This window comes from Dicentrarchus labrax, unplaced genomic scaffold, assembly GCF_905237075.1.
Source record: "Dicentrarchus labrax unplaced genomic scaffold, dlabrax2021, whole genome shotgun sequence".
Lineage (NCBI taxonomy): Eukaryota > Metazoa > Chordata > Actinopteri > Moronidae > Dicentrarchus > Dicentrarchus labrax.
The window spans coordinates 10,258,974-10,279,198 of record NW_026136708.1 but is presented as its reverse complement, the minus strand read 5'-3'; the positions used below and the strand labels follow the sequence as shown (position 1 = coordinate 10,279,198).

Below are 20,225 nucleotides of genomic sequence, written 5' to 3'. Positions count from 1 at the left end.
ACATTAATCAACTTGATCTTACAGTGAAAGCACAAGACAGCAGGATTGGCAGAAGTAAGAATCAGTAAAACAGGAAATGCCAAAGAAGGAGAAACAAGGGTAAAATAAAACCCAAACAATCCAAAAGAGAGTACAAAGGAGAAAGACAGAAGATGTGTACGCTCTAAGCTGTTCATTATTTTGGCAGCACAGAGTCATTTGCAAGCCACAGTGCAGATGGAGAAAGTGTAGAGCAAGACCGAAGAGCAACATGATAAACTGCACGCCAGCGAGACAGCACCTCTTTGAAAGCGTGTGTTTGTATGTCTAGGAGCATGTGGATGCTGGCAGTCTTATATGACCGAGGGAGAGAGTGTGTGCATGTGCGTGTGCGTGTGCGTGTGCGTGTGCGAGAGAGAGTGTTGGCGTGGGATTAGCATGGCTCCCCCAGTCTCAACAGGGTCGTGCTGCTACAGATGTTCACTCTCTGCTGCAACTCATTACCATAGTAAACAGGTGCCTGTGTGGATGTGTATGTGTATGTGTATGTGTATGTGTGTGTGTGTGTGTGTGTGTGTGTGTGTGTGTGTGTGTGTGTGTGAGTGTGTTTGGCTGTATGTGAGCAAAAAACAGACAACAAGTCTTGATATTTACAACCGTGTGTATTTGCTCGAGTGTGAAAGTGTGTGTGGGAGTGTCTGCATGTTCCCTGTACACATATTAATGCGCCAGCAAGTGGTAGTGGCAGCAGCTGAAAACAGCTTTTATTCTGGAGGCGCTCTGAGAGAAGACACTTCGCATTTACTGCCTGATTCATCTGGGTAAGAGTGTGTGCGTGTATGTGTGAGACACAATTCTTCAGCACAAAATATATATGAACACATTTCCCAGGCTCCCCCGGGGTGTGTTTGTGCATGGTTGTGTGTGTCTGTGTGTAAATATGTGTGGATATTTGTCTGTAAAGGCCAACACTAAGCTCGAACACAGGCTTTCCTGAAGCTGCTTCCTCCTCCTCCTCCTCCTCCTCCTCCTCCTCCTCCTCATCATCTACATGCGCATTCCCTTTAGGCTCCTGCCCTCCCCACCCGCCACCTTCATCCTTTTCCTCCTTCCTTCCTCCTCATCACTTCTCAGTGTTCGGAAGTTCACCCTTAGGGGAGGGGTGGAGGAGAGAGAGAGAGAATAAGAGAGACCGAGGAAGAGAGAGAAACACGTAGGTGATTTTAACCTGTAACAGAGAAAATGCCTGAGGCTGCTGGAGTACCATGGGACAGACAACGGCCCTTTGATATTGAGTGTGTGTGTGTGTTGACTGCACGTCCATGTCTCCTCTCCTTCTCTGTGTTTTCCATCAGGCCCATAATGGGGGGAGGGAAGTAATAAGCATTGCTACAAAGTGAACATTTCCCAAGCAATGAAGCACTAATCACCAAACTGATGAGCTGCTCTCTTCAGCACTTTAAAGGCCCTGCAAACAGGTACAGCCAGAGATGCTTGGACAAAAAAAAAGCCTTGTCCAAAACCCAAAGATATTCAGTTAAATCTGTAGGAGAAACGCAAAAAAAAAAGCAGCAAATATTCCACCCTGAAGCTCTAATCTGCACACCGGGCTGAACTGGGTGGACAGGAGAAGACTGAGGAGAGAGGGGGAATGACAGCTGAAAGATGGTGGGAGTTGTGTTGACGTACCTGAGATGCTTCTCAAGTTTGTCCACCTTATCATGGAGGGAAGCGGTGATGTCCGTGTCTGGTCTGTAGGATGATAAAAACACTAGTTATTTTATGGTAAGTTGGAGTAAAAAAAAAAGTAGAACATTAAGTAGGAATTTCTTTTGCATGATTAAGTGTGTGCGCAGTGTGCAAGTGCATGTCTGTGTGTGCGTGTGTGTGTGTGTGTGTGTATGCTAGTACAGTGTACACAGTGTACTGTATGTGTGGGTGTGTGTATGTGTGGGTGTGTGTGTTCGGCTTACCACTGTGAGGTTGTACTGATTCCCCACTAAAAATAAAACCCCATGATGCTTTGCCTTGAGGCAAAGGATTCTGGGTCAGGCTGGCCTGTCCCCCACTAGAGTACTGACCCCGATGAAACAACCTTCTATGTGTGTGCTTGCGTTTGCGTCAGTGTGTATGTGTGTGAGTGCGTTTTTTTTTGCGAACACACACCGTTCTGTTTTTACACACCCAAACTCTTGACCTATCAATCCATTTCTCTGCATCCGTCTCTTCTTCTGCTCTGACTGTCTGCTGCTCCACCTCCTGTTCTTCCTCTTTTTAATATCCCTTTCTCCCCAATTCTATTTCTCTCCTTCCCTCACCGTCTAATCCCCTGCCCATTTCTGCATTTTCCACACTCTCAGGGTGAACACACATTACATTCTTCTGAGCAGATTTAAACCTAATTAAGCTGTCGCACAAAAAAAAATCAGAAAATTGGGCTGAAACTACTAACTCATGGTTTCTCTCCTAGCTCGCAAAAACTGTAATATTCTACGCTGGGATGGCAATTTTGGAGCTTAGTAAGTCAGAGAAATCACCCCTGGGAGAAATGTGAAGTTGAAGGCATTGCATATACAGTAGAGCTTTGCAGCAGTGCTAATCCAAACACTGCAGGAAGGAGGCCTGTCTGGCCTGAAAATGCTTAGTGTGAAATGCTGTACTGTACTGATTGAGAAAGAAACATGTCCGAGTATTATACACACTCAAATATTTATACAGTAAAACCCTGTTTAGAGTAGTTAAAGGACTAGTGTGTAGGATTTAGTGGCCTATAGCAGTAAATTGTAGATTGCAACCCACTAAGTACTACTCGCCTTCCAAGCGTGTATGAGAAAGTACAGTGCCTGTGAAACTCTAGGCTACTGTAGAAACATGGCGGTTAACACGGCAGACTGCTCCCTGCGTAGATAAAATGGCTCATTCTAAGGTAATAAAAACACAACTCTTAATTTCAGGTGATTATACCCAAATGATAAGATACCTATGAATATTATATTTCCTTTCTGCCAATAGATCCTCCTAAATGTTACACACTGGAATATGTTAAGTATAACATATAATCCCAATTCAGCTCCACCAACAGACTGAAAAACTATTTTGTCCCCCTGGCCATCAGACTGTACAACAACTCTTAGTCAAGGCAGGGAGGACAATAGACAACAGACAATTTCTACCTCCATTTGCACTGCTTACTGTTTTGCACTGTTTACTGTGGCTACTGTGTTATAAGTCAATTTTATTTTTCTTTATTTTAATTGTATGTTTAATGTATGCAATGTATGTTTTGTATGCTACTGGATACTTGAATTTCCCTCGGAATAAATAAAGTATCTATCTATCTATCTATCTATCTATCTATCTATCTATCTATCTATCTATCTATCTATCTCAGGATGTATGTGAAACTGTGTGTGATACTGCAACATCTGGGCCAATGAATCTGTTCAGTGAGATAAATTGCACTTTCTTTTTTGAATTGAATCAGAACTCTTAAAAACATTTTACTGCATGTCCACCTCTGCTCTTCCACATTTGTCACCCAGAAAGTCTTTATCTACCTGAGCACTATAAAAGAACATGTAGCAGAACAGGTTGTACCACGAAGCCCTAACACCTAACCAGAATTAGGTTTCTTTCTACAGTGTTTACAGCTTTAAAAGGGACTACGTCTTTGGTAGACAGTCAATGACGGCAAGATCTGTGGATTATTCAGAGTAAGTGGAACATTGTTTCTGGAAAGACATGATACTGCTGAGATAGCTAAATTACTTTATGTCAGTGCTGTCAGTGCCACAAAGAAAATTCCATTCACCTACACTGTATTGAATTGGCAGCAGAAATCTTTTAGACCCAGCAAAAAAAAAACCCAGCAACAACAACAAGCATCAACAGACTGGTATTTCCAATTACACCTCTTGATGCCACTAAATCATACATACTGGACCTTTAATTACCTGCATTAGATTTAGAGTTTAGTACAACAATGCGCCCTTGTTGTTAGTGGCCATAATCCCAAGTGGTAGCATAATATCTCGCTTCAGTAGAGTTATCCCCTGCTGTGAGTGCGCAGTGGCATTGCATATGATCACAGCACAGCTAAAGCGAGCTATGTGAGCCAGTTGAAAAGGGCAAAACGATGCCATTGTTGAAAAGTATGGCTTCTTCATTGCACCCAGCTGACAAGAAAAAGAACGAACCACTCCTTAAAGTAGTAATTCAATTTTCCAATTAAGGTGCACACAGGAAGGATAATCCATCTAAGAAAGAGTCATTTTAATTCATTTAAACTACTCAGCCACTCTATAGGTACATTTTATCAACAATTTACTCTTTTGTACTCTAGCTTTTTTCCTCTCAGTCTTTTATTACGACTCGCTCTCCTTCAAATGCGCTGCATACCCACACAGCCTCGTGGGAGACTTAAAGGACAGGCCCTCTTGCCATATGAAATAAAATGTGTTACAGAAGAGGTGGGAGAGAGAGAGAGAGTCTGAGACAGCAATAGTAGGAGGTAGGAAATACTGTATAGACGTTAGAGCTTGGCTAACTGATGGCTCCTTGGAGTCAGAGTTAAGCATGAAAGAGAGCGAGAAGGAGGAGGAAAATAAAGGTGGACAGGGAGGGAGAGAGAAACTGAGGTGGTAGTTAGGTTTATTGATAGGTCCTAGGAGAGAAGTGGAAAGGTGGAAGGAGAGGTAAGAGGTGGGAGGGGTGAGACCGATGTGGATGAGGCAATGGTGGACTGCTTTACCATCTTAAAATGATGGTTTATATAATGTAAATAAGTCTCACTGTTTGAGATTGTGTGTAAACATGCACAGCTCCATGAGTGTGTGTGTGTGTGTGTGTGTGTGTGTGTGTGTGTGTGTGTGTGTGTGTGTGTGCGCGTGCGTGCGTGTGTGTGTGCGTGTGTGAGTCTCACCCGTAGCCCCTCTGCGGCAGACACTCCAGGATGTCATAACAGTGGCTGAGCTGGTCATCTCTCTCACAGCTGTAGATACACTCCAGAGCGATGGCCATCAGCTGGTCCGGATCCCCGATGAGCTTCTGCTGGCACTGGAGGAGAGGAGAGCATGTTTGTCTATCAAGGCAGGCTGATCCTTTTTCAAACATTAACACTGAGGCACTTTATTTTCCTCTCTTTAAGTGTTTGTTTGTGTGTGTGTGTGTGTGTGTGTGTATATGTGTGTGTGTGTGTGTGTGTGTGTGTGTGTGTGTGTGTGGTGCATGTTTTCTAATAGCCAGGGGACCTGTCCTTGGCTGTGCCCTTATGGGGTCATAAATATAACATTTACAGTGCAGGGATACGACACTGGCCCTGACATGGTACAAACAGCCAGAGAGATGGTGTGTGTGTGTGTGTGTGTGTGTGTGTGTGTGTGTGTGTGTGTGTGTGTGTTATGGTTACCCAAGTGTGACGCCCCCCTGCACTTGTTTTTGTGTGTTCGGATACTTACGTCAGGCTTCGAGTGCTGGAAGATGATGAGGGGCAGGGATAGGTCTCGCTGGGCCAGGCCGACCAGGTACTCTCTGAGAAGAGATTTAGCAGCACCCTCCGTCTGTCCCTCACATCGGTGCAGGAACGGCACCATCCACTGGAAGGCATCTTTCACATATCGCTCTGTGGTGGACTGGTGATAGAAAGACATTTACTATTAAATACGGTTCATCAACATTTTTAATTAGGTTTGGGTAAACTCATACCTACAGAATAATGTTTTTTATCCTGGACACTATTTCCCATTTTGTTCCAAATTACTGACAAATCCTGATCATTTCTGACCAAAAACCGTTTTTAACCCTGCCACTGATTTATAACTATACTTTTTCTTCGTCTTAGTATGTGATATATAAACTGAAAGTTACATATCTTGCACATAAAGTACTGTATTGAACCAAATAGGTAACAAAATGTAAATTACTTTTGAAAAAGCTGAGGTTCTATCAGCTCTTGCATTTTATGGAGATTAAGGTGTTTTTAAATTAAATGATTGTAATCAAAAGATGTATCAAGAGTATAGTCATTAGCTAGGATGCTAAACATAACCAATAAAATACCACTGAACCAAAAAACCCCGGTTCTCATAGTAACACGAGTGAGAAGTCAGACTAAGGGACTACAAAATGAGTGCTTTGATAGAGAATTGTTGACAGCACATACTTTTTACTTAAAAAGAGTGTTGCATTATGGGTAATAAGTTCCCTTAATGCTGCTAGGCTAGCAAGTTTCTACTTGTCCTTCTATTATGTGTCTGCTAAAGTTAGCAAGCCTAGTGTCAAGTGTCAAGCGCAGAAGTTACATGCTAGTTCATTTTATGTGTTGCTGCATAGGAGCAAATAAACTCCTAATGAGAAGAAAGCTTCTCCTGATCTGGACAAGAAATACAAACATAAAAGCACACAATGTGTGTTCGCAAGCTGGTAACAGAATCAAAATCAGATGCACACCCTGTGGGAGCATTTTCTTGTTCATATAGATTGATCCTGTTGGTTTTAATGTTTTTAGAACAGCACTTAAAGCAGCATTTACATGAAATTGTGCCACGCAATTAAATCTGAACTTGAACTTTAATAGCTACTTTATGTGGGTTGTGATGTGATTTGTAGGGATGCATGTCAGGTTTGTACAGGGCTTCGCACCCACCTTGCAGTAGCTCTGACTCAGGATATACAGATAAGAGAGCAACCACAGGAAAAATGAGATTCATAAAAAAAATTCAGATGCTAAATGCAAACTTGCACACCCACACGCAAACATTTTACTTTTCTGTACTGTGTCTCTGATAAAGGAAGACATCAGACACAGGCAAAGAGGGAGATTTAATCTAGGCGAGTTTGGTAAACATTCACAGTCACACACACACTCAAATAGCGCCCAAAGGGAGTACCAGTCAAACAGCATGTGTTAGTGCAGTCAACAACATTTGCTGGCTGCCTGCCTGTATGGCAGATCCTACTGGCAGTGGTCCTCACAGGCTGAAGCTGGCAGTTATTAGCTACAATTTAGAGGACAGCTCATATTATGTACTCCAAGGGGACTTGTAACTGTAGTACCTGCTACGGACTAGATTTCATAGCTCTCTCGCTGCTGTTGGATGGAAAGATTGTCAAATGTCAGGGATTTCAGGAATTGTAAGAAACTGATTTACTGTGAGACTGCTATTAAAAACAATTTCAAACTGTGAAATTCTTCTGTTTGCTTTTGTTGTTTATTTAAGTTGTAATTAGAATATATTATGCTCATTTGAGCAGCAGTCAAGGATTAAAGCAACTGCACTATGGAACTTTAAAATGAAATGTAATTGCAAGGAAAGCTTTCTGATTTTTACTGACAGGGAACAGCCTGCACACTGTGAACTAGACAAAGCATCATGCTGGCAAATGCACATTTAACATAGAGGAAAGCGGGGTAAGCAATATTTTGTCAGCAGAGGCTGCATTGTAAAAACAACATAAATATAATCATCTCCAAAAGACGCAAAAGTATTTGTCTGTAATAATAATAATGACACATCTCTATGACCATTATGTTTTGATAGTGTAGACAGGGACATTTTGTTCTGGTATCAAAGTGATCTTAGATATCAGCACACGCCTAGTGAAAACAACAATTTGCATACACTTTAATCAGACTTCTGTCATTCATTTTGTCATACAAAGAATCCAAATTTCAAACCAGTAACCAATTCCAAAACACATTGTGGGCAAGGCCTCCAATGAAAATGTTAAATGTTCAAGGTGAAAGGCGAAAATCATGCCACTTACATTTTTCATGAGCAGGCGGAGCTTGTCGATGTCACTTAGCTGCTGAAAATCTTTAAGTGTCAGACTCAATTCACATGATGTCTCATACACGAGTGTTTCCATGGTGACCATGTCATCACACAAGAGCTCTAGCCCTGGGATCTCCCGCTCCTTCCCCAGACGCACCAGTGACAGGGCACAGTCCACCTGATGAACACAAAGAGATGCCAATTAGAGAACAAAAAAAGAGGAAAAAACTGCAACAGTCAGTGTGAAGCAACTACATCATTAGCCAAATTCTTATTTTCTTCCATGGTATTTTTTGGAGACTTGGCAGCTGGTCTATCTATTAAGGGATGACACCATTCTATCGTGGACTTTAGTGTGCACCGTTCTGAGTGGTTTCATGTGACTATGAAATGTGACATTACACAACAAGACTACAGCCGTGCTAGGAGTTCTGTGAGGTTCAAAAGCTGAGCACAAAGATGGCCAAAATGTTATAAACCATATGAACTGGACAAAATTGTGACATGGTGATGGCACTAGATGAAAAATCAGGGGTTCACAAAGTTCACAGTGCATGAAAATGCATCCAGCAGTTGTGGGGATATTTCACGCTGAAGAATAACCTGCTGGTGCTGCTAGAGCAAAGGTGAGGGGATGAAGTCAGAAGGCTCCACTCTCTGGGGCACATTAATTATCCCTAAGATTGAAGTGACTGCCAATCCATATTGTATATGTAGAGATATTATACTGGATACGTGAGAGGTCAGGAGACCCACAAAGTCATTGGGATTCATCCTCTGGGCACCACAGATATTGATCCCTAATTTTATGGCAATCCATCCAGCAATCAAGACATATACTCAAAGTCAGATCGCCAAAGTAAGTAGGATGTATCCTCTGGGAACCACGAAAGTCTGTACAAAATTGTACAGCAATCTATCAAATACATTTTTCATTCTAGACCAAAGTGATGGACTGAGCAACTGACCGATACTCCTATCCCTAGATCTCCAGCGCTAGCATGGCTAAAAACTAACCCCTAACCCTTGTTGCAACCATTATATTAATTTACTACTTGGCTGACCCTGCGGTGTGCCACACTTTCTTCTGGTGGGCACTGTGACCAATCTTACAATCCAAAAATCTTCAGAGCGGTCCTGCAAGGGGATGAAATAATCCCATTAAAATTCAACTTCTAACAGCATGCCATATAATAAATCAAACTCCAAAGGGTGGAAGACAGAACACGGATATTTTATACTCCGACCCGAAGCAGTGCAAAAGCTCACAATAGAAATCCAACATTTGTGAAAGCTCCAATGTTTAATCTCTATTATGTGACATTTGTTGAATTACCCTTGAGGCTGTGCTATTTAGTGCTGTTGTACTGCACTGAATGCCTATATACATGCTATTGTATCTGGTGCCTTGTAACTTTCCACCTTGTTACAATCCGGTTAACTCAGTCAAAGTAACTTGTTCAGTGGGTGAATGAAGAGGCTGTTTACAGCAGGGCGCCACGTCATTGAAAAAGAGGTCACCGAACTGGGACGTGAGCTAGACAACAATATCCCAACTAATGTAAAACCAAATAACACCTTTCAGTCATTACTAATATCCAATCATAAGTCTCTGGACAATAAAACAGTGAAGATTTGGGCTTCCTGCTACTCTGATCAATAAGATTCCATCCAGAAGAGCAACCAATCAATATCCGACCACCTATACGCTAGCAGCACGCCCACCCAATTGATGCTCAGACACCTGTGGATGCTAGCCAATCAATAGCAGATGCCGCTGGGCCCTGTAGTGATGATTGCTTTCTCTCCACCTTTTAGAGCAGGAGAGCCCTTCAGCACAGTGGATAGCGCAGCATCTCGCACACGCAGGCACGCACGCACGGGGTCCGTAACCTTGTCATCTTCAGCTTATCTCAACACATTTCTTGCTGAATACATAATTGCACGCCTTAATTTTTAAAAAGCACGCGCGCACACTTGCAGGACGAGAGAAAACCCAAATCACCTTGAGTCAGAGCCTGAGCAATTAGATACAACAAGAGAGAGAAGTCTATTGATCTAACTGTGAGTAAAGATCCTCTCTGTTCACTCCACCACTCCCTTCCTTCTCTCTTTCCCTGCTCTCCAGAGATAGATCCCCCAGCTAACCACAGACAATTCAGATGTTAAAATCTCACACTTTTTAATTACGACCTCGTCTCCATGCCCTCCCCTCATCCTTCTCGCCGCTTTAATACAACTTGTATCCTCTGTCTCTGTCTCTCGCTCCCTTCCTCTCACCAACTCTTCAGTCTAATTTTCCAGCTCAATTTGATCCTTCTTTGTCTCTCCTCCCTGTCCTATCTCAGCCCTTTCTTCTCTCGGCTTAGTTTCTTTCTCTCTTTCTCTCTCTCTCTCTCTCACAAAAAGTCTGTTACAGTCAGACTGGCCTCCATTTGAACTCCAAGTCTGGACCTTTGCCTTCTCTGTATGCCTGTCTCCTTTCTCTGTCTGACTTCCAAAGCCAACCTCTCATTTTGGGCCATTTTGTTGCCAACGGTGTTTCAAACAACACTTGCTTTTAATATCCTTTATTTCTACCCTTTTACCCCCTTACAACCTGTGATTTTCTTTCACGCAGACAGCTCTTTCCATGAGATTGCTTTCCCTTTTTACCTCAACATCTGTTAGTCCTGTCCTCCCTTCCTCTCCTCTTTCTGTGTTTGTAATATACTCTAAACTAACTAGGGATGTTGAATTCACCCAGCATTTATCTCTGTTTTTCTTTCTTTATGGTTGCACTTCCATTCTCTGCTTTTTCAAAAACCCATCTCCCTCTGTGAGTCATCTTGTCAATCTTCCCATTCAGCACCTCACTTCCTGCGGCTCTGTGACTGGTTTAAAACACTTCAGCTTCCTCTGATGTGGCTCCTTTTAATCAAACCCCATTTTCCTCCATTAAAACGCTCTCCCAAGCATAAACACGGCCAAATGAGGGATGGGAGGAGGGTGCAAATGAGAGAGAACAAATGAGTTGAAGAAGTGAAGAGGGCAGGAAGGAGGGGGAAGAAAGCTCGGCAAACGGCAGTAGAGCTGTTCCAGAGTCTCTCCCTCTCTGCTGCGTCTACGTGAGCGTGAGTGAGAAAAACAAAAGTGTGAAAAAGCAAGAGACATGAGAGCTAGGGATAGTCCCAAGAGGCTCCTGGAGTAACGTGTCAGAGAGCAAAAAGCAGATGAGGTCAAATTAAAAAAGGAACAAGGGACAGAATGAAAGAGAGAGCTGGAATTCCTAGAGATTAACTAAGAACTCCTTTTACACACACACTCAACACTCTCAGTCTCACTTTCTTTCTCTCTTGAGTGGATGATGAAAGGCACGATTCCCCAGTTGTCTTCAAAAATGAGCAATGGACCCCCAAATCTCTTCTCCTCCATCCTCCTTACACCCAGTGAAAGGGATAAAATGGAGAAATGAAGGGGAAAGATATGACTGCACCCTAGTTAGTCCTTTCACAAAGACAAAGAGAGCGCTGTGACAACCTTGATCCATCACTGTGAAGGAGGTAAAGAGGGGACAGAGCTGCGGTGAGGATAGTGTGGGTGGAGAGAGTGGGCAGCTCCAGCGGTTACATCCCATTACTCCACTAAACAAGTCCTATCAAGTTCTATTTTTCACTTACAGCAACAGAACGTAGATGACAGAAGCTTTGGTTACTCTTCATTAGAGGTCCATATGGCAAATATGATAATGACTGTCACAGATAGGATCAAAGTGACCTTTACTGATGGAGGTTGGCAACATCTCTTTTGCAGTCTGAATCCCAGCTCGTCACATTTTGCAGCCCCAATCTAAAAGAAGTGTGCAACGGCAATTATCTCCCCGATTGCCAGATGGCAATTCATTCCTTTCTGCTGCTGTCCTGCTATAAGTTCCAATCAAGCAGAAGGATCCTAAAAAAAAGAACTTTAGCAGGGTGTGAAAAATGTTTCACCTTCACAGATACATTTCTACCACTTGGAGCTGATTTTGACCACTAACAAGGGACTAACAAACTAATTGCAAGGTGAAAGTGACAAATCCAATCATTCTATGAAAAGTGGGAACTGTTGAAAGCCAAAACCGTGGCAATCAGCGGTCTATTTTTTTTTTTTTGGCAACGACGCAACAACGAAAGTGTTTGCACCTGTCTGGAGCAGGAGTCGATATCCTTAGCTCTGCTCTGGTACCAGTCGGTCAGCAGCTCGATGGAGGGTGTGGCTGTGCGGAACCTCAGCACCTCTGGAGCGTCCTCATACAGGAAACTGTCATCATCGAACAAGTTCTGATCCAGCACTGCTCTGAGGAAGACATGGAGGGAGAGTGGAGTGAATTTTACCTATTTATTAGCTTTTTTTAGTGCGGGTAGACAGTAGATTATGCGGGCAACTTAAAAGACAAATCTGTATTTTTCGTATAGCAAAACCCATTACAAGAGCAAACATTTTCCTACAAATTTATTTTTTTTTTACAATTTAAAATCACATCAATGACCCACATTGGTGTCTGCAACCGTGTTTTTCATTACCATGAACATGGGCACTGTTTTGAGTCAGTCCCACATTTACTCTCCTGCTGCAGTAAATTTTGCATTTTAAAATGAAAGTAATGTATTCATGGTCCATAATTAATGGCGTCCATGTTCAGCCACAATCAGTGGGCTTGGGGTCGAGAGCCACAAACAGGATGGGGAAGCCAGAAGGTATTTAGAGGCAGACTAACGCTGTGTTGATTTTGGTATTCTCATGGGATTTGTTTGAGAATAACAAACATATATCACCGCCCTTACCCTTTTAGGAGGAGTATATAGGGTTAGAGTGAGAAGGGAAAGAAAAATTGGGAGAATGAGGATATAAGATGGCAAAAAAGGAAAGTGGGAGAGAAACATATAAACAAATATTGGCATCACACAATCACAGTATCACAATTTCACCCTTGCAATCCCTCGCCAAGCATACCCCAATAGCCAACTGACGTTATGACTCTACACCAAAGAGCAATAAAAAAGAGCTCGCTAAATAAAATTGTAAATGAAGCTGGCCTCCCTACAGAAGCAGGCAAATGGCATAAATTGGCAGCACAACAAGATTTGGTATTAGTTTGTTATGGTTCTGTTTAACATTTAGATAATAGGATGTCATGTTTTGTTTCACATAATGATGCCAGCACAAGCATCTGGCTTGTATGGAGCATGAATTTTAACAATTCTACACCGCGAGAGGCTTTGTTATAACAGGGATGGAGAGATTTTACTACTGTAAACCTGCTGCCCAAGCTTGGTTTATTACAATGCTTAGTGTGCAATGTGATAATGTCGGTGTGTTCCTGTCAAAGGCGATGTTCACTGTTTACCTGCACTCCTCTGCCTCGCACCAGTCCATCTCTCTGTGCCTCTGCTCATCCCATGGAATCAACACCAACTCACCTCTGTCATCCAGACTGAGAAAGTGAAACAACAAGGCGCAAAGAGACAGAATGAGGCAAAAAGGAAGAAAGAGAAAAAAATGGAAGAGGAAGGCAGAAGAAGAACGGGAGAGAGATACAAAATTAGAGGAAGAAGGAGTTTTGGGGGGAAAAGCATTGGAAATATCTCAATAAAGCATACATATGAGAACAAAGAACAATGAGTAGCCAGGAGTCAAAAAATAAACTGCACCATACGGCACCCTATAATGGCACCTGATAAATGAAGACATTTACTGTCTCAAACTAAACATGGTCATAAACTACAGTTGAGAAAGGTAGCAACATATGGGAAATGGAAACAGCGGAGCATAATAAGGGAAGAACGGATTGGAGGAAAAAAACAAAAACAAAAGCACAACGATAAACAAGTCAAAGAACTTTCGAAAACAGTCTGAGTCGTGCCTCGGTTGTAAATAGGGAGGACTTTTATTTTCTAAATGTCGTGTTGGTACTAAGCTTTACTTCTTCCTGGTCTCCTTGAGTGTGACAGGTCTGAGGAAGATAAATAGGGAACACACAAGAAACAGAACTAAAGTGAAGAATGACTCTGTAACCTGGCGTGTCAGTGCTGACAAGACTCAGACACTCAAACGCACACTTACAGAAGTATGTGAATGCAAGCACACATACTGAGCTGTTTTTATCTCTTATTCTAGGATTAATGCAATTCTTCTTGTTATCTATTTGTCTGTAGACAGAAAAATATGTACTGGGGCTGTAAAACTCAAGGAGATAGCGCAGGCTACAAATCATCTATAGCTTTGGTGCAGTTAAAGGCCGAGTGCACACGCGCTGCAGCAGTTTTTTTTACACGGCCATAAATTCTTTCCAATCACAAAATACATAAGAAGTGTCCAAGTAGCCGATGTGATTTATGTCAACACACAAAAGTGGGAAGAGTTTTACCAACACTCCAGCGCAAGTTCATCCGTTACCATTGGGATTTTAAACACACAGACGACAGAGATCGAGAAGTCTCAGTTCTTCCCCTTTTGCTCTCTTTTTTTCCCCTGTCGTTCCCCAACTCCCCGCTCCTCTTTCCTCATTAAAGACAGCCAGGTTAGAGAGTGGGGAGCAAATATTGGTGCGAGAGCCTCGGATATTGATGGGAGGAATGAATTATTCCACGCCTGCTCCCCTAATCTACTCCGCGTCAGCCTGAGAGAGCCAGGCAAGCGGGGCGGGAGGAAAATGGAGATGCAAAGCAAACCTGGAGCAGGCGTTTTAGTTCATTTTTATTTCCACTGGGCCAAACCTTTTTCAAGCTGTAGGCAAAGTTTTCAACAAAATATGACTATTCTGCATTCTTCCATGCATCTAGGGGTCCCCTTTGCAGACCTGATCAATATTACAGGAGAATATTTTCCCCTTCCAATGAAGCAAGACTTTAGTATATAGCCAGTGAGCTCCAAACAGATGGCTGGAGCCGACACCGTCTGCTGCAGTGTAGGAGCGAGAGCTGTTGGGAGGAGCAGTTGGTGCTCACAGGCTGGGGAAAATAGGAAACTGCCCCACAGCGGCAGAGCCATGATGGATGCTCACTGCAGAGCCACAGCTGCCTGACCTCCATACAAACTCAGACATGGCTAATAAAAGGGAGCAGTGGCAGTGTGTGTGTGTGTGTGTGTGTGTGTGTGTGTGTGTGTGTGTGTGTGTAGGTTTAGGTGTAAGAACAATAATTTCTATATGGTGTATGTTTTATAGCTCATGACTGCAGTGGACTTGTATTCATGTGCTTCTTTATATAAATGTGTATGTGGAATATTATTAATTAAATGCTAGCAAAGAGAATATAGGAATAGTCTAAAATGGAGGAAGGAAAAAGGGGTGAAATACAATGGAGAGGGGTAAAATGGAAAAGTGACTTAGAGGAAACAAAAAAGGAGCAACAGATGGCTGGCTGCACTCATCGGTAAATCCAGTCTGTCACCTCTATTTGTGAACCATAAAGGGGTGAGGAATGACTTCTTCCCCTCCAAAACACTCTTCCATCATCTCCTTCTCAAATATCCCCTCCACAACTCCCTCCCCTTCAGCGTTCCTCCAATCCCAAAAGCAGAAACCAAAGACCAAAGTGCAGGCAGACAACTGTAATCACTGCAGCTAGTATCGGATCATATTAAGGTGTTCAGTTTTGTTTGCATGTAAACTGAGTCTCTCTCCTTTTATTTCATTGCTGTGTTTTCCAATGTCAGCCCTTAAACTGTGGCTCTGCGTGTACACTTACAGTTACATAAGCTTGTATGTGTGTGCAGTTTTTCGAGGACAGCGAAAAAGATCCCCGATGTGCGAAGGTGAAAACAAAGAAGAGGAAGTGAGAAAGACCTTTGAGTGCGCGCACCAAGACAGGTGTGATTCCAGTGATTCTAGGGGATTTTAATTTGAAATGTAGTGAGAAGTGCGACTTGTGCATTCCAGAGAGGTGTAAATTTTCAGACATCAGAAATGGTGCCAGTTTCTGTGGTAATGCATGTTTTTTTTACACCTGCTGCTTCTATGCCTAAAAAGTGAATCATAAAAAAGGGAAATAAAACATTAATTACGGGAAAAAACGACAGGCTACTAGTTGCTATATTTCTGAAATGTCCATTTTTAGATGTCCATTTCCATTATTTTCAAGTGCTTTCATATTCATTATCAATGCATCAGTACATCTTAATGGATTCCTTTTCAGTATGTTTAGAGGAAACTACAATACTGAGTATAGAATAGACAAGAATATAATGGTTTATACTTATTTCTTAGAAAAACTGTCGGTAAAAACACACAAGGATTAATCTGAATGACATTTTCTTGACATGTACACCTCTTAACTGATAACTGAATGCGACTATCTGACTGAAAGGGCACTTTGCTTTGAGCCTTCAGTGAGTGGAGTCCAGCACTATCCCTCCATTTCTCAATTAAGCACATTTTTAAAAAATGTTAAAGTCAAAAATGATGATTTCTTGTTCCCCCCCTTAATGACTGTGTGTATTTGTGTGTGTCTCACCAGGCTTCGGGCAGCAGGATGGTGTACTCGTGCGGAGAGGTGGTTTCTGGGAAGTTGTAAAGAATAGCTAGCCGATGCTGGAGGAGTTCTGCGCCGTGGTACGTGAACAGAATGTCCAGAGCCTGCACGTTACTCTCCTGCAGGCAAACAAATGCATGATCCAACAGCTCAAAACTTTTACCCAATTGATTTTAATTTACACAAAAGAAATTTCCAATTATGTGATTACATTACTAAAATAAATGGCAATCTGAATCTTATTATTTGACACAGAGCAGCAAATACTAATGGAATATATTAGTGAAGAAACAGACCCAAAGCCAATTTGTAGGAAATACAAAGAAACACACGTAGTTGCCAGTTTAAGTACACCAAACAACAGGTGTTTCTATTATTTTGTCCACTCCAATTATATCAGTGAGGGTAAAACAGTTTTGACAACAACTGAATACTATAACCTTCAAGAAAGTAGGATTTATTGCAGGGCTGTTGTATTAGACTGCATTAGTTTTGTGTACCTACTAAACTGGCAACTAAGTGCATATCACATTAGGGCCAAATGGAGAAGCAGACAGCTAAGACAAGCAAATTAGGTGAGATGACTAGAGAGTCTGAGTCTGATGTTACCCTGGCGTAGTTTCTCGCTGACAAAACAATATTTTGACTGCGGAACTTCTTGAAGAACTCTGCATCGTATTTCTGCTCGGCTGCATGAGGCCCGCCAAGGATCTCCTGGAGAGTGTGAAGCAAGAGAGTAAGGGAGAGGGGGAGAGAGAGAGAGACCAGAAGGAATTGAGGGAGACGGAATACAACTGTGGTTCATAAAAAGACATTTGTGAAGCAGACGGGTATCTTTCCTGGGTAGAAAGTCAAACTAGAGATGAGAGGAAAAGAGCGAGTAGAAGATGTGACTGCAAATGAATGCACTAAGACAAAGTCAACTGAGGTGCTATTTAACTTTCTAGCACACAGCTGTCTTGTCCTTTTAGTTGAAACCATCTAAGGAAGGTACGAGAGAGAGAGTGTGTAAGTGTGTGCACACACATATGTCAGGAGGGAACATTTGTTGCCCTGGCCTTTGGCTTAGAGTGATTTATGTGTGTCTGTGTGTATAAAATCTCAGTAGCATCCTCTACGCCAGTGTGTGTGTGTGTGTGTGTGTGTGTGTGTGTGTGTGTGTGTGTGTCGTTGTGTAGATGTGTGTGTGCGCAAGTCTGATGGATAGCCTCTGAATGGGCCTTATGCAGACAGAGCCAGCCCCAGTCGGGATGATAAAAACCCTAATATCATATTCATAGACAGCCAGAGAAAATGGATTGGGGCAAAAGGAATCTGACGAGTGCTGCAGTTACCATGACAATGTCCGAATAAAGAGAGAGACGTCATTCTGTCTGAGTTGAATATCTAGCAGGGCATAATCTCATCTCTCCTCTTCTCCTGCATGGGAGAAAGTATGGCCCTGTTCGTCTGTGATTTATCGCGGATGAGAAGGGCGTGCATGTTAACATTATTCATCGTAAATCTGAAATCCAAAGTGCTGCTGAGTAGTTGCAAGTGTCACAAGTTCCACTTTAAGCATGTATCCATCTACGCTGCGCTGACGCTTGTGTACTGTAGTCCTCTAAAACCACAGCAAATTTGCCTCTCAGCTAGCAAGTTACTAAACCATTCTTTTATTTACATACTTTGAATTCCTCCCACGTAAATATCTTCTACAACTTTTCAATATTTCTAAAGAGATTAGTGGGGTTAAGAGAGAGTATTGATAAAAGGCATGTGAGAAAAGCCTCTGTGCGTTGGAGGGATTGGATACGAAAGGAGGAAGAATTAGGTTGCCAATGGGAAAACCAAGCAATAAAGAATTTTAAACCAAACCACTGAATTAGCTTGTGTCTTCTGCGAACGTGTTAATGAACACACAATATGGTCCTTTAGTGGCTTTGTGTAATTTTAATAGTAGTTAATAGTACTTCAAACACATTCTCCTTCCTGTGAGTTAAGAGGCGAGCTTAACTCTCGAGAGCTCAGTTTATGTAATGAGTTATCAGCCTGGAAAACATCAATTTAGACTCCAGTGAGCTTGTTGGCTCCACTCTGGACCCTTTTGTTGTCAAGGGCCACCAAATTGAACCACATCAGGCCGTCAAACCCGTACTAGTTGTGGCTGAAGGGTTCCAACTGTTGCAGACACTGACAGAGGACTGGAGCTGCTGTTGACAGGCTGCGGACAGGGTGTTAAAGTCGTCTCTGAAATATCAGTGAACCCTACCACGGTTAAGTGACCTGCAGACTTTTACACTTGTCAATTGGATGCTTCAGAGTCGTTATTAGATCTAGAGCTGAAACAACTGGTAGTTTAACAGACTACTAAAGCAAGGATTTTGATAATGGATTACTAGTGTTGTTTTAAAGCAAAAAATGGCAACAATTACCATCATTTGTGGTTTTCTCAGTCTTAAACTGCATATCTTTGAGTTCTGGACTGTCGAGTGGACAAAAGAACATCTAAAGACGTCACCCTGGGCTCTTGCTGACATTTTATAGACAAACAATTGATCGAGAGAACAATCAGAGGACATCTCAGTAGGACTTCAGGTTATGTAATAACTATGTGTAAGATTTCCAAGGGCAGATCCAGTGTACTAGAAAGGATTCAAGGATTCAAGATTATTTAATTGTCATTTACAACGCAGGCTTGTATAATGAAATTCAGATCGTAGTTCCCTTTATGCTGAAAATGCTGCAAAAATGAATGATGCAGTTCTGAGGATAAATTTAGCAGTCTCACAGCCTGAGGGAAGAAGCTGTCCTTAAGTCTGGTGGTACAGCAGCAGAAAGAAAAATAAGTGGGTGATTGTTGTTACCTCGTATGTTGCCAGCCGGTCCAGGTAGGAGAGCAGTTTCAGTCGGCTCCGACACAGCTCCTTCTGCTCCAGAGTCAGCCTGAGCATGCACATGCACACGCACACACACACACACACACACACACACACATATCAACAGCATGCCTGCAAAAGCACTTCAAAGCAACATCACAATTACCATCCAAAATGGAAAATTACAACATCTGAATAGTGTTTTGTTCTAACCACAGTCAAATCAAACTTCAAGCTCAGTCCATACTCTCCACTAACGCACACTCTAGCTTTAAATTAACTGTAAATGGACCCTATACAGCAGACCCACGGGGACCTATATAACAATGCTTGGGACTGGTGACTACAATACCACACGGTGCCCTCTAGACCTAATCATTTTCTAAGGGCAACAAATCAACTCCTTATGACCACAAGAACCCTTCAGTTGTTATGTATGGGATGCTAGCTGTCAATGAGGTGACCGATTGCCCTGTGAGAATCAAATCAATTTTCAATGTCATTTAATCACGACCATAAATAAATTGGATGACCACCAAACACCAAGGCGCTAGGCTATATAGGATCTACCTACAATTCAATCACTCGAGGTATGCCCAAGGGAAAAGAACCAGAAGGCTGAAAGCTACTGCACGTGGTCAGGTATGCCCCCCTCGGATCACACATACTTGCAGTAATATAAAACATTTTTCACCACATACTCACACACCCAAGTCTGATCCACAAGGAAACAACCTGACCAAGAGGGAGTGGCGCCCACAACTCCTGAAAAATTTAGCCTGGATCAACCGCAGTGTGACCACAGGGGAGCTGACCCCTCCACCGCCGTCTTAATCCCTAATCCCTCATTACAGAGTGTGCTATCAGCCCTTATCAGGGTTCCTCTACACAGACTAACAGAGATTAACACTGGCTCAACACACTCTCTGGCACATCAAAGAGTGGCGGCTTAGCACTCGTACTAGTGGTAATTATTGCTTTGCTCTGCCTCTTCAGAGCAAAGTAAGAGACGTGGAGGTGGAGGTGGAGGAAGGAGAGGAAAGAGAGAGGAGAGGATACGAGACGAGATGTTAGAAAGCTATTTCACCCGTCTGTTTCACTCCTGAGGTTTTGTATGATGGCTC

General features: G+C 42.5%; 1 protein-coding gene across 2 annotated transcripts in view; it reads right to left on the bottom strand.

The window, feature by feature from the left end:
* nbas (NBAS subunit of NRZ tethering complex) overlaps window positions 1–20,225 on the bottom strand; it is a 147,864-nt gene that overhangs the window by 98,353 nt on the left and 29,286 nt on the right. For both annotated transcript variants that reach the window (XM_051408104.1, XM_051408103.1), the window contains exons 19-27: window positions 19,090–19,168; window positions 16,853–16,957; window positions 16,226–16,362; window positions 13,120–13,206; window positions 11,915–12,068; window positions 7,744–7,929; window positions 5,436–5,609; window positions 4,901–5,034; window positions 1,669–1,731 (exon numbers count right to left, since the gene is read on the bottom strand). In XM_051408104.1, coding sequence (XP_051264064.1) covers window positions 1,669–1,731; window positions 4,901–5,034; window positions 5,436–5,609; window positions 7,744–7,929; window positions 11,915–12,068; window positions 13,120–13,206; window positions 16,226–16,362; window positions 16,853–16,957; window positions 19,090–19,168 — 1,119 coding nt within the window. The remainder of the gene's footprint in view (window positions 1–1,668; window positions 1,732–4,900; window positions 5,035–5,435; window positions 5,610–7,743; window positions 7,930–11,914; window positions 12,069–13,119; window positions 13,207–16,225; window positions 16,363–16,852; window positions 16,958–19,089; window positions 19,169–20,225) is intronic.